Source organism: Cavia porcellus, unplaced genomic scaffold, assembly GCF_034190915.1.
Source record: "Cavia porcellus strain 051 isolate PalLab524CR breed Dunkin Hartley unplaced genomic scaffold, mCavPor4.1 scaffold_1, whole genome shotgun sequence".
NCBI lineage: Eukaryota > Metazoa > Chordata > Mammalia > Rodentia > Caviidae > Cavia > Cavia porcellus.
This window is the reverse complement of record NW_026947484.1, coordinates 210,788,680-210,803,476: the sequence shown is the minus strand read 5'-3', so window position 1 is coordinate 210,803,476 and position 14,797 is coordinate 210,788,680. Positions and strand designations below refer to the sequence as shown.

General features: G+C 39.9%; 1 protein-coding gene and 1 long non-coding RNA gene across 3 annotated transcripts in view; both read left to right on the top strand.

Moving 5' to 3' along the window:
* Nucleotides 1–14,797, top strand: part of Ppp1r21 (protein phosphatase 1 regulatory subunit 21) — a 55,466-nt gene that overhangs the window by 13,589 nt on the left and 27,080 nt on the right. For both annotated transcript variants that reach the window (XM_063228942.1, XM_063228950.1), the window contains exons 4-11: nt 2,038–2,139; nt 3,447–3,611; nt 3,761–3,819; nt 4,885–4,979; nt 8,165–8,217; nt 8,850–8,999; nt 11,553–11,654; nt 11,744–11,832. In XM_063228942.1, the coding sequence (XP_063085012.1) occupies nt 2,038–2,139; nt 3,447–3,611; nt 3,761–3,819; nt 4,885–4,979; nt 8,165–8,217; nt 8,850–8,999; nt 11,553–11,654; nt 11,744–11,832 (815 nt within the window). The remainder of the gene's footprint in view (nt 1–2,037; nt 2,140–3,446; nt 3,612–3,760; nt 3,820–4,884; nt 4,980–8,164; nt 8,218–8,849; nt 9,000–11,552; nt 11,655–11,743; nt 11,833–14,797) is intronic.
* On the top strand, nt 11,839–14,007 carry LOC134471085 (uncharacterized). Its single transcript, XR_010040437.1, has 2 exons — nt 11,839–12,017; nt 13,455–14,007. It is a non-coding gene; the product is annotated as an uncharacterized LOC134471085 (long non-coding RNA).

Below are 14,797 nucleotides of genomic sequence, written 5' to 3'. Positions count from 1 at the left end.
GTCTTTCTGCTCTAAGATGGGTGACCTCGTACTTTGAGCACTTCTGTGATTAAGAAGTTGTTCTTTTGGGGTGTGTACTATGGGTTAGTAGTGGGGTCTCTAAGGTGAGTGTGTGAGTATTCCACAAGCCTGTAGGCATGCAGTACTCAGAAACACTGTTAATGCAGGCTAGAGTACAGGCTCCGGCATTTACCCCTCAGCTGAACTCTTTGTCTGATTGTTAGAAATTTGTGTCTTAGGCAAGCTTTTTTTTTTTTTAATTTAAAAGAAAAAAGAGAAAAAACAAAACAAAACAAAGCAGTGTAAGAGTACAATTAATACAGAGATACAAAAAAAACCCAGTAAGAAATCAATTATCATTACAATTATCATCTTAGAGATAGTTGCTCAAGTCACAGTATCAAAACATACAAAGTGGACATTCAAACAGTGAGACTGCAAACAGTTGTGTTCAATGATCCAACCAAAAACATTAATATGGTCGTCTATTTAACACCCCTAAACACGCTTACAATTGTATACTTTAGAGCACTTTTTTTTCCTCTCTTTTTTACAACAAAATTTACACATTTTGGGTTTTATTACTCCTTAGTTCTTATTACATTTTTTTTTAGAAGACAATAAAGTCAAATATGGCAAAACAAAGCTGTCAGTCAAAACCAAGGGTAGACATAGCACATGATGTAAAAACAGAGTACAAGGTTATCGACAATGGTTACCATAATGCCTCTTGCTTTAGGCAGGCTTTTTGATCTTGCCACCTCTGTCTGTCAGCAGAGTTGGGCTGAAATTTTCAGGCTTGTGAGGATTAAAGAGAAGCACGTGAAAGTACCCAGGACTGTATTTGCCGTTACTACCTTTCCCCACATGGAAAGGTTCTCTGGAGTGCTGCTGTTCTCATAGGGGAGAAAAGAGAGGACAACAGCATGGATTAGATAGAGCCACTTGGGAAGCTTGTCCATTTTGACACATGCCCTGGGAATTCAGAAAGACTCTTGGGGTGGAAATGGCCCTTCAGACTTCAAGCCTGCACATCAGATTGTGAAAGTGCCTGATTAGGACTGTTTAACAGAGGTGTGGGTGATTAAAGTTTTCCAAATTGGGAAGCACTGAAGACTCCAAATGTGTCGTTCAGTAATGTTCGTTCTGCATCTCTTGTTCATACATCTACACACACTACATCATGGGTAGTTAATATTTTTGTTTTGTTTTAATCTTATATAGGTGTCCCATTTTCACAAGGCCTACAGTCACTGACCTGAATTAGGTCAGCAGGTGACTTTACTTTAGATGAAGGGTGAAGATACGAACAAAGGCAGGGGAGGGTGGTGACCGACGTCTGAACACAGCCTCATCGTTACCATGTGCCGTAAAGAGTTTCACGTCCGTGGGTTACAGGAAAACAAATGTGCATTATTAGGTCTTTTAAAGAGTAGTATGCTTCTAAATATAAAAAGTTAGTATTCTTGCAAAGCAAACATGAGATTTTTCATAATCTTTGAGCTTTTTTCTTATGTTTATTTATAGTAGTTTTATTTTACATGGTTATGTTTTTAAAAATTTTGGAAGTCCATTTAAACTTCTGTATGAATTTATCTTTGTGAATTCTGTTAGCTAATTTCTTAAAGGAGTTTAACAACTCAGACTTATGGAATTGCTAATACTCTGATTTTCTAAACCAAAAGATCAAATTAAAATGGTATTTATTAGTATAATTATATTGCTAGTTTCCTGAGTCCATTGTGTCTTCCAGCAGAATTATTTCTGAATTCACTTGCAAAAAATAATGACCTCATCTTTTTCCTTCTCTATCTCTGCTCTCTCTCTTTTAAGCTTTCTGTCCTTTGCAACATTTATAGTTCCAATTTGTGCCCCATAGGAAAAGTTAAATGATGGACTGTGTACTTTTGCAGGATTGTTTGAGAATGATGAACACGTAGAAGAGACAAGCTGCTAAAGTGATAGAGAATCTGGGTACCTTAGGATATGTCTCTAAAGGATGAAAGTTATGTGGACATAACTTATTCTTTCCATCAGAAAAGTGGAGAATCTTCTTCTCAGTTGAGTCAAGAGCAGAAGAGTGTCTTCGATGAAGATCTGCAGAAGAAGATAGAAGAGAACGAACGGTTGCATATTCAGGTGAGGAAAACCTTGCAGTTTTCTCCATACCAATTTTAAAATGGGTAATGTGATCTAGAAAGGCAGAAATGATCAATGCAAGTAGAGTGCTTTGTGTCTGTAGGGGCTTTTACTGTCTCCTGTGTTCTCTCAGTGTGTATGTTAGTGTCATTTGTTCATTCCTAAATCGCATACACATCTTTGAAGTACAAGAATAGCTTTTTAACTACATTAACGAATACACTGTATTTTATATATTCTTTATTTTACACAGGTAGTAGTTGGAAGGATCATTTAGTTTCGGGTTTGTCCATAAGTAAAGTTTGCTTTTTTAGTGTACTGATGTTGGTTTTTATCAGCACTCCTCTTAGACCATAAGGTCTCGGAGAGTGTGGACAGATAATGTTTTGTATACCCAGCTCCAGAACAGAACCTCACTTAGGACAGTCACTCAGATATGTACAGAATGTTGAAAAGTTAATGTCGTTGAGTGGTGTTATCCCATTGCTATTGAAATGCTCTAAAGCACTGAGCATATTTTAAGAGTCATAGTATAGTGGATCAGAGTTTACTTCTTTTTTTTTTCAAATGATGAGAAATTAATCTGCACTAATTTTTAGTCTGAAAAAAATCTTTAAAAGGTGAACTTTTGACCTCTGTGTATTTTGTGTCTAATTATTACTAATTTTTAATTAGTGTTAAACTATCATTAAGGGAACAAGCTTTGGCTATTTTAGGAATAGCACTTATTTTGATTATTTCATTAGCTGAGCAGATGAGTTATATCCTGATCAGTTGAATACTATGTGTACTGAAAAGTATTTGAAGTAAAGGAGAAATTCATTAGATGACGAGGAAGGAGGTACAGGCTGTGGAGTAAGTTACCTGTATTTAAATCTCATTTCTGTGATATTTTAACTGTGAGACAGTAGATCAGTTATGTCACCCTTTCAGGCTTTCAGGTTCCACATTGCAAAGAGAGATAGGAAAAGTGCTACCCCCGCTGGCACTGGTGGGGCATGTCTATGATCCTAGCACTTGGAGGACTGAGGTAGGAGGATCGCAAGTTCAAGTCCCATCTGGGCAGCCTAGTGAGACCCTGACTCAAAAAAAAAGGCTGGGGGTAGAGCTGAGTGGTGAAGACCCTGATTTCAATCTCCGTTCTGCCAAAAACAAAGACAAAAAAAAAGTCCCACATCTAGTATCAGCCTGTTGGAGCTGTGAGTGCACAGCGCTGTAAGGAAGGTGTGCAGTGACTAGTCTCCACCGTTGTTTCTCATTTATACATATGTGGATATTTGAAGGAGCAGGCGGTTTTGTCTTTTCAGTTTTTTGAAGCCGATGAGCAGCATAAGCATGTAGAAGCAGAGCTGAGGAGTCGGCTGGCCGCCCTGGAGACAGAAGCAGCCCAGCACCAAGCTGTGGTGGATGGCCTGACCCGGAAGTACATGGAAACCATTGAGAAGCTGCAGAATGACAAGGCTAAGCTGGAAGTAAGGCCCCGTGCGACTGCATGTGATTGACACGTCCTACAGCGTGTGCAAACTGCAGTGCAGAGCTAGCCATGTGGTGAGCTTGCTGCTGAACATCTCCAGGGGGTGCTCCTGCCTGTTGCCTGAGTGGCTGTTTTTCTTGTCTTTAGGTGAAGTCTCAGACTCTAGAAAAGGAGGCTAAGGAATGTCGGCTCCGAACTGAAGAATGGTATGTGGAAATGGGAATGTCAAGGGGCTCTGAAAAAGAACCAAAAGCCTGGATTTTGGTTTTTGGCCCCTCTGTCCTAACTGGACAGCATTTGAGATGAGGAGGTGGGAATGGGTCACCTCCAGGGTTCTTGTCTCCTCCCTGGGGTGCAGCATGCTTGATAGGGTGGTTTGTGCATTAGTCCTGGCCAGCAGGTATTTCAGGGCATGGGGTGCTCTGGGTCCCCACTGAGCACTTTCTGTTTCAAACTACTCTTAAGAAAACGGCCTCCTGGTAGTGCTGGGTAGGAAAGCTGATAATCGTTTTGCCCAGCTTTTTATAGTGCATTTTGAATAAAGCAGTGATCTAATTTAGAGATTACTGATTCTTCTTTGGGGAGGGGGTCTGTGTAGACCAGGCTAGTCTTGAACTCACTGTGTGGCCAGCCAGGCTGGTGATCCTTTTGCCTCAGCCTCCCAAGTGCTGGAATTACAGTCGTGTGCTACCATGCCTGGCTTAGATTACTAATTCTTAAAGTATTACTTAAAATATGTGCTAACATTGTACTCTAGTGTTTATTTGGCCTTTTAAAGTTTTAATAGGATCAGTGAGATTAATTTCTTCATTTCAGTTGCATTTGTAAAAACACATGCATCTTTTCGTTGTATACCTTTGCTCATAATTGAATCAAAACAGAAATTACCAGCTTTTGAGCTCAAGACAAAAAAAAGGTTTAATATTTTAAAAATCACTTTATAGTAATCACTGTATAGTAAACATTTGTGTGTTATAAAAGGCAAATTTATGGTTTTGAAGTAGTTGTGAGATTACCCTTAACTGTAGGAAATAAACTCAAGGTTGTATGAGATACTGGGACTATGATAAACTCTCTTAGAATTCTGTATCGTCCACAGAGTCTCAGGGGCTTTGGAATTGGGGGATGGTGTTTCTCTTCTCTGTATGTGCTAGCAAATGCATGCTAGATGTTAGAGCAGAAAGCCTGACACCAGCTGTGAAGCAAACAAATAAATGGCTTTAATTCACTGTTTGATTGGTGATAATCTGGTCTTGTGTTTTTTCTTACAGTCAATTACAGTTAAAAAATCTTCATGAAGATTTGTCAGGCAGATTAGAGGAATCATTATCAATCATCAATGAAAAAGTACCTTTTAATGATACAAGTAGGTATTGTATAAAGTTTTCCATTATTTGTAACTTTGAACCTCTTTCTGGTAGCCAACTGATTAAAATAATTTCTAATCTGTTGGCAAAAAATTGGCCCAACAAAGGGTTGCTTTCTTTTTGTTCTTTCAATTAGCTTTGACCCTCATATTTCATAGATTTTTAACTTACCTGGTAATTACGCCAAAGACAGTCTTCTTGGTTAAAGCCCATGTAGATAAGTTTTGCGTGTATTTATCACATCCCAAGGTGGAAATCAGTTTGCATCTAATGTGGCTGCATCTTTGTACAAGCGGAGTTGTTCATGGTAGTGTGGAAGGGCTGGCAGTAATTTGGATCTTTGCCTGACTTTTGGTCAGTCAATCCTCAGTGTTATTAGGATCAGGCGTGGGTGAGCCCTACCTCCTGTTCATCCTAGGGATGGTGTGGTCACTTGCACACAACTTTTTATTGGTACTGGGGATCGAACTCTCGACCGCCTGCTTTCAAGGCAGGTGCTTATGCCGCTGAGCTAAATCCCCAGCCCCTTTCCTTTTCTTTTTTGTGAGGCAGGGTTTCGCTATGTAGTTCAAGCTAGCTCTGAACTCACTTTTGCCTCGAACTGATGGCAGTCCTCCTGCCTCCGCCTTCTGAGTACTGGGATTATAGGCGTGTATCACCATGCCTAGCTAATTGCTGGATTTGAAACATACCTTACATTTAATACACATTTCCTTTTTCTAAAGTCATGACTGAAATTAATTTTTTACTTCCTCTAAATTTTTCTCAGGGAAGACATAAAAAGAAAAACAGAAAAAAGAAGAAACCATGGGAAAATAGCAGTTTAACACTAAAGTTAGGCCATGTCATATTTGTATAAAAAAGCTAAATTCCTTTTTGGAAGCACAAATGTTTATAGCTTCTACATTATGATTTTTTTCTTTTGTGGTAACGAGCATAGAACTCATGGTCTTCCACTTGCCAGGCAGGTGCTTACATCACTGAGCTAAATCCCCGGCCCATGTAACTTCCACATTAATTTAAATGGCCCTTGCAGACTTTCATTCTGTGGTTTGTAAATGTTGACATCTCATTGTTCCATTAATCCTTACATGATTTAGTCATCAGGTTTTAATAACTTACATCAGACCTCTTTTGGACTTATTCTCCTTTTCCATTACTAGTTACTAGCTTGGTTTAAATCCTTATCATGTCACATTGTAGTACTCCATTATCGTGTCACATTAGTACTCCAAAATATTTAGAGATTTTTCTTGAGTGCCCAGAGGTTGCAAAACTTTAGAAGACAAAAATCTATATCCTCAAGGAACTTATGATCTAGCATGGCAGAGGTGGAAACTAAATTGTCTGTGTAGAAAATGCAAGCTAGACTGTGCCATGAAGAAGTGCTTGGGGTTCAGGGGAAGGAGACATTACCCTGGTGGTCGTTTGGGGAAGTGTGTGTGGAGCCAGGTCTGTATCTGTGAGTGGGTTTGTTTGGGGAAAAGGAGGGAAGACAAGCCAGGGAACTTCTTAGAGTGTGGTATGTGAGATGAAAGGGGCCACCATGACTTCAGGACACTCCTGGAGCAGGATAGCACACTAGACTGGGTGGAATGTGGAGGGCAGTGGAAGGAAAGTTCTGATAGGGAAGGTGGGGCTGGGCCAAGGTCTTAGGACTCGAGGTTCCTGGGGAGGGTTATCCTGAGGTGTGTGTACTCACATGGGTAATCCAGCAATAGAGTACACTCTATCTTGGGGTGGGAGGAGGAGGCCAAGACCTTTAGCTGTAGTACTCATGTGCTGTCATGGAGACTTGAACCCACATTGTCAGGGGTTCAGAAGATCTTGGGAGGAGAAAGAACAACCTGGTCTCTGAGAAAGGAAATAGTGAAGGAGGAAGATGGTGGTAGTGTTGACAGAAATTGTCTCAGTTTTGTTGTGGCTGAAACAAAATACCAGACATGCACAAGTTAAAGGAGGAAAGGATTATTTAGCACAGTTTGTAGAGGTTTCAGTCCATAGTCATCTGTCTCCAAGGCAGGGTGGCACAGCAGAGCATTGCAGAGGAGAAATGGTTCCTGGTGTGGCAGGCAGAAGGCAGCAAAGCCACAGCAGCAAGCCTGCCTTCTTTCTGTCCCTTTGTATTCCATCCAGGCTACAAGCCTATTGATTGGTGCTACCCACGCCCAGGGCGGAGCTGCCATTATCCACACCCACCCTTAATCCCAGTGTCATACAGCCCATACAACCTGGTCCAACGTCACACACCCCAGATCTAGCCACCTCCAAGGAGTCCCACCTGTGAGTGCGTGAGGCTTTGAGGGGGATATCTAGACACTGGCCATAGAAAGTGTGTGTGTTAGTCAACTTCTTGTCATGGCAAAACCATTGTTGAAATAACGCAGAGAGCTTTGGGTTGGGTCAAGTCTGCAAGAGGCCTGGCAGAAAAGGAAGTGTTGAGAGAGGATAAAGAGGAAGCTGAGAGTACACAGCCAGTTTAGCGTTGGAGATAGGACGGGATAGCCCAGGAACTGTCAGAATCTGACTGGTGCTGATGTTATTTTGGTGGAAGATGTGGGCAGAGGAGAGCAGATGGAGTGGCTGAAGTGGGAAATAGAGACAAGTGGAGATGAAGATCATTAAAAGGAGGTTGGAAGAAGGCTGAGGCCAGGTGTTAGGGAGCTTCAGAGGCTGACGGCAGCTTCTGGTGCAGAGAGGAAGACGAGGGGCTAGAGAAGCTTTCCTGGATAGTTGGGTTGACTCACTGCAATCAGCAGCAGCAGACGGTGATAATTTTCAAACGTTGTAGTGTTAGGGAAACTGATATTTCTGGAGGATTAATGTAGTGGCCATGTAGATGGTTATTTTAGGAGGGAGACTGATTGATAACAGCAGGAACATTATGAGCCTTTCTGAGTAAACTTGATAGACGCATTTGAAGTGATTTCTCTGAAATAGAATCATAGGAAACATCTGTTTTCTTGTCCTGAAATTAAAAAAAAAAAATTGAAAGTATTTTATGCGACAACCACTGATTCCGTATAAATTCCATAATTCTCCTGTACTCTAAATGTGGTTTTGATTATTTTAAAATTTTCATGTGAATCTAATTTTGCTACAGAATATTCATCATTTTGGATTTAAGCTGTTTTCCTGTAAATGTAAAATGAGAGCTCTAATGTACGTCATTTCTGTTTTGTAGAGTACAGTCAGTATAATGCTCTCAATGTTCCCCTCCACAACAGAAGACACCAGGTAAAGGATAAAATTCATGCTTTTATGTTTAGCCACATTTATGTCAAGCTTTGCAGAAATTAGAATGAGTTGTCTGGGGATATGTTTAGTGTGTGAAATCATTATTTTACATTGTCATAATTTCTTTAAATTGTATAACATTTGATTGAATTCATAAATAACACAATATTTTTATGCCTCTGTTTGGTAACCTAGAACTAAATTATGGGATACATTGCTGTTTTGAATCATCTTTTCTTTCAGGTTAGTGAACCTTGCTTTAAAGCCAGGTTAAGTGAGGAGGTGTGCTTGCCAAAACTGAGGGCTGTTTAATGTACTTAGGGAACAGTACTGTATTACAGTTCAGGCGGGGTGTGTGTCTATACTCTCAGTGCTTGGAGACTAAGACAGGAGGACCCTCATGAGTTTAAGACCAGCCTAGGCTATGTAGTGAAATCAAGACCAGCCTGAATTGCATAGCAAGACCCTGTCTGACTTAATCAACTAAAGTAAAAATTCAAATGGGAGCCAATGAATTATAAGGCATAATCACACTAGAATTCAAGTGTTTTCTCCAGAAGCAAACTTAATAAAGCTGGGTTAGAATAATAACTTGGGGATTGACCTCAACTGTGTACTTTTCATTTTTAAAGCTAAAGATGCGAGATATTGCCGGGCAGGCCCTGGCTTTTGTTCAAGATCTTGTGACTGCCCTTCTGAACTTTCATACCTACACAGAACAGAGGATTCAGATTTTTCCTGTTGATTCTGCCATAGATACTATATCGCCATTGAATCAGAAGGTAAATTTAACTCAGCATGTTTTGTGTTGCCTTGAACAAATAGTTGTTTTTAGACTAGTTCTGTGCAGCAGCCAGAAAGTGTGGTGGCGAGAAAATAACTATGAGTTGTAGTTTTACCCTCAAAACAAAACATGGCAAAAATGGAGAGTTTTCAGAAAGTAATTACTAGGCAGGGTGTTGGAAGAGCTCACTGTGAGAGAGTGTGTGAGACCCTCGGGGAGGAGGAGTGTTCTTAGCAGCACCTCCAGGAGAGGCTCTGTGGGCAAGTGGGTGGACCTTGGAGAGTGAAGATCAAAGGGGAGAGAAGAGGGATGGCTTGCTTCCCCGGGGGAGGAAAAGACGGGGGAAGGGGTAGGCCCAGGGAGGGGGAAGCACGCACACTGTCCTGGTGAAGGGAGACCAGGGGGCTCACTCGTTCCTAAGTTGGGGATTTACTGTACTCGAAAGACCTTGTGGTGCAGCTGACCTTTTTTCCTCTGGCTGATGTGGATTGGGAGTAAAAATGCTCCCCCAGTTGCAACTGGAAGATGTTTCAGGGTTTGCGAGGCTTACGGAAGAATCAGCAGAGGTTTGAGTGTTGCTTCCTGCAGCCCTTTCACCTTTACTGACCTCCTGGATTCTGTTCCTTTCTTTTTGCTCCTCGGCTAATTCTAAAAAAGAATTTAAGGTAGATTGCAAGGTTTCATGTGAGTGATAAAATAAAATGTATGTTAATGAGTATATTAGTCAAATACTAAGATTCGTTTGGGGTTGGGGGATCCGTTCACTTATTCACCTGGGAGGGTAGTGTGGCTGGGACCTCAGTTCCGCACTGTGTGCCTCTCCATGAGGCTCCTTGGTTGGTGATATGATTTCAGGAGGACAAGGCAGACGCCGCTGGTTTTGAATGACTACCCGCATAGTCACATACTGTGGCTTCTGTCATGGTCCTATTCCCCAACCTCGAGACAGTAATGCCAGGGTTCTACACAAAACGAAGACTCGTGGGGATCCCTGGGGCCATCTTGGAGACCAGCTGTCCCGGGAGGAAATGAAAGTACTTGTTGCCTGAAATAAGTCACACCCGTCTCTTGCTGCAGCTCACTCTTCTTCCCCATTGGCCTTGTGTGTCAGGCAGTGTCTCCAGGGGCTGAGTGGTGTTTGTGTTTGCAGTTATCCTAAGTACTTATTTGAGTATCAAAGGCTACTTGGGTTCTCAGGCCAGCTTTGCCATGTTCTAGCTATTTAGTGTCTCTGCGCTCCCATTTCCTCGTCTTTAAAATGGGGTAGAGTACCTACTTCACTGCTGTTTATGTGTGAATATTAAGTGAGACAGCATGTGTAAAGCTTTAAGTTTAAGTAAACACTCAGTAAAGGTTAGCTCTTCTCCTCCTCCTTAGGCCTTACACACATGAAGTAGGTACTTGGTTTTCATCAGATACCTACGAATCCATTGAAATTCATAAAAATTAAACTTTGAGTCTTTCAGTTCTTTTTAAATATCACTGTAGAGAAAAGTTTTCAAAAAACCTGCACAGATAAAACAGAAACGCCCCATTTTAATGCAGTCATACTTTCTATAAAAAAAAAACGTATTTTCTATTTAATGTTGGTTCTTTGCCTATTAGTGGATTTTATTTTAGCTTATTGCCATTTTACATCCACAGGGCAAGAATCAAATTTGTTAAATGTAATTTGTTTGGAACACTTATTATTTTAAAGAATTCAGATATTTCTCAATATTTTACCTTCAGTGCTTTGGGCTTTGAGAGGCCTTCTGTGATTTTTCTGAGATATTTCATAAATGAAAATTACCCTTTTGCTTCCAGCTTGTCTAGATGTCTGTAGGACTTTTTTTCTGTGACTCCGACTTTTAGGATTTTGTTTGTTCGGGGGCTAAGGAGTGAACCAGTCCTTGCTCAGACTAGCATGAGAGCTATCCCTGAGTGGTACCCCCAGACCCCGCACCATTCGTCACATGCTAAGGTGCCAGGGACAGTTAAGTTTCTATTCATATTTTCATTTTGATGTTTAGATCCTTGGTTTTGTTAACCTGAATGTTACATGCAATAAAAAGCTGTCCTCCAAAGATTTGTTTTTTAAAAAATGAGATATAAGGGGCTAGAGGTTTAGCTGAGTCGCACAAGTGCTTGCCTGGCAAGTGCTTGGTCACGAGTTTAATCCCCAGTACCAAACAAACAGCAAAAAAAAAAAAAAAACCCCAAAAAAAGAGGTATACGACATGGAATCTGTGTCATGCACTCTTTTGTTTTCAAACCTTTTCCCTGAACCCCCTTTAGAGAAGCAGTTGTTGTGGGCAGCTGACCCCTGGTGCTGAGGTGTCCTGCAGTGCCCTGTCCATTTCCCCTGATGTCGTGTGGTCCAGTGTGTCTCCACCTCTGAATCTGTTTGGGATGGGAGATGTTATCTGGACTGTTAGAGGGGAGCATCTGAGTAAGAGCCAGATTTCCCAGAAATGTTTCCTAAAGAATTTAGATTTATAACTCAGTGGGTCCACTTAAACTCTGTTGATGTTTGTTATTTTCCATAAATTCACTCTTTCCTCCTATTTAGTTCTCACAGTACCTTCATGAAAATGCGTCCTACGTCCGCCCTCTTGAGGAAGGAATGCTTCATTTGTTTGAAAGTATTACGGAAGATACTGTGACTGTTCTGGTAAATGTACTCCTTGTTTTATTTCCAGAAATGGGAGTTCCACTTTGTCTAGTAGCACATTTAACTCAGAAATTATTTTTCTTTTCCAGGAGACAACTGTGAAATTGAAAACATTTTCAGAGCATCTAACTTCCTACATATGCTTCCTTAGGAAGATTCTTCCTTATCAGTTAAAAAGGTACTTCCCCTGGAGGCCAGGGGCGCTGGGGATGAGTGGGCGCTGACCACTCTGGAGGTAACAGAACTGTAGCATTTGCCTCTTACACTTTGTGACCTCTGCACCCCAGCCGGTTTGGACTTCACTGAAAAGGGAAAATACGGCTGCGTAGCATAAACTGGTATTGAGAAAACTGAGGCACTGTGGTGAGTTACACCTGTTGTCCAGCCACTTGGGAGGCTAAGGCAAGAAGATCACAAGTTCAAGGCCAGCCAGGGTAACTTAGGGAGACTGTTTCAAAATACAAAATGAAAAGAATTGGGGTTGCGGCTCAGTGGAAGAGAGGGAAGCTGTGTATTCTATCCCCAGTATGGAAAGAACAGGAAAGAAGGGAGGGCGGGAAGAAGAGAAAGAAAGAAGGAAGGAAATAGAGAAATAAGTTGAATTATAGGCTCTTGGTTTCGGTTCTTTTGGTAGCTGTGTACTGTGTAGTTACTATTCTAACTGCCTTATGTTGTATAAATCAGGACTTGAACTCAGGGGTGCATGCTGGGCAAGTGTTGTAGCACTAAGCTCTCTTCCCAGCCTTTTAAAAAAGTTTTTTGAGACAGTGTCTCACTAGGTTGCCAAGGCTGACCTTAAACTTAAGATCCTTCTGACACGGTCTCCTGAGTAGCTGAGTGCCTGACTTGGACCAGTATTTTCAGTAACTGTGAATGGCACATGCATTGAAAAAAAAATCCAGTTTTGGGTTTTTATTATCCCTTTACTGTAAAGTGTAGATGGGAGTTATAAGAGTTGACATCTGTATTTGGAACTATAATCGTTAGATGTCTTTGAAACAATGTATTCTTTTTTTGTACCAGGCATCAAACTGGTGACCTAGCACTTGTCAGGCAGGTACTTATGCCATTGAGCTATATCCCCTGCCCTATATTCTTGTTTTTATTGTTGGTGATTTAAGTTATGAACTAAAAACTTTATCCCTCATGTGATATGTTATTTAGTGACCTCTAATATTCTACCTTAAATGTTTCTGGAAATTTGATAATACTGCTAGTATATTTTTATACTTTTGATCTGAAACTATCAAGATTTCTATTTTATCTTGAGTTATGCTTTGAATTATACAACTAGAAGTTAATATAAAGCATATATATCGCAATATGGGGATTTAGCTCAGTGGCATAAGTGCCTGCCTGGCAAGCATGAGATTGTGAGTTCAATCCCGGGTACCAAAACAAAACACAACAACAACAACAACAACAACAACACCCCATAATACAAGGTATAGCATATATGTATACATTACTTATCAAAATATAAAAATTCATTATTTTAAAAAATTAATATACATAGTAAGAAACATCTTGTTTCATAATCCTAACCTGACAAGTTATTTCAGTAACCAAATTTTGTGATTTGTTCTTTCTTTTATGGAAAAAATGAAATTTCATAACAAAAAATAGGAGAATGATAATGGTTAATTAATTATCATTATCTTCAAAGTAGTTATTCAAGTACAAGATAAGGGCATAAGAAATTCTCCAAACAGTATTAGCAACCAACCTTTCTTTGCGTGAACTAAGAGAAACTGGTAATATAACTAACTTGTGATTTGTTCTTTTATTTTTTTATTTTAGAGAGAATAAAACCAAGGAAAATAAAACAGTAAAATCAATCAAAATAAACCAGAATAAGTGATATGGGACTTCCGAACCTTATGAAACCAACAATAGTTACCACAGTGCCTTTGTTGTCTTCAAAACAGCTGCAGATATTACCTTTGGACATAGTAAAAATCAAACAGAACAAGATAGAAACAATAAAAACAAAACAATGACTGCAATAAAGGACGTCAAAACAAGCCAGTAATAAATATATACTGGCTTCTGTAACATGTCTTGCTATCTTTCAAATAGCTGCCCATGCTGTCAGAGTTAACATAAACAAAACAGAAGAAAAAAAAAACACCCAACCCAACAAAACAATGAGAATGATACGGTTTCCAGGCGGGAAGCTTCTCCCACAGGGCCAGCTTCTCTCCCTCTGCAGTGATTTGTTCTTATGAGGGGATTTTAGGAATTATTGAGTTACTTAATTATTACTTAAAGTAATAATTAAGATTCATGATTTCATTAATGTGCATGTGTTCAGCATGATGAAATTTATTAAAAGTTGATTTTGTAAGTTCAACATTATAATTGTATTGCCTTATTTGGGGTATGTTTAAGGTTTAAGAATCATGAGAATAGTACTTGGTACTTGAAATAGTTATATATTTTTATTTCGTATCTGCTTTTTTGTCATTCCATTTCTTTTGTTTTGTTTTTGGAAATAGGGTCTCACTGGCTTTGTTCAGACTGGCCTTGGAGTCACTGTATACCCCAGTCTCACCTCAAACTGTAGGTGATCCCTCTGGCTCAGTCTCAGCCCCCTGAGTGCTGGGATTATGGGCATGTGCCATCACACCTAGTTCTCATACTTACGTTTTTAAAAACACCAGCTAAGTCCTTGCTTTATCTAAGGTTCCTTTTGGAATGTTTTGTCACACAGACTCTCAGCCCTCTTTGGGAGAAATTCATGTATTAATTACATCATTTTTTAAATTATACCTTTAATTGATATGATGACATGTTCATGGGCTCAGATTGAATAACGCTGTCTTACTGAAAGGAAAGTAGACGTGCCAACACAGAGGGATGGGGATATAATTATGATTTCTCTACCAACTTTTCTAATTTTGTATAAAGTCTTTATTTTTGCTTGATTACCTACACATTTATAAATAGCCATAGAGTGCATATGGTTTCTTTGAACTTTATCAATTGTTATCTCAGGTAACCATTTAAAATAGGGAATGATAAAGTGTATTCTATGCGTGTGGAACATTTTTTTAAAAATTTGAGCCCCTAACTTAGTTTTTCTAATTTGTTTGGCTTTTAAAACTACTGTGGTGAAAACAGTTTTTTCGTCTCTGAACCGC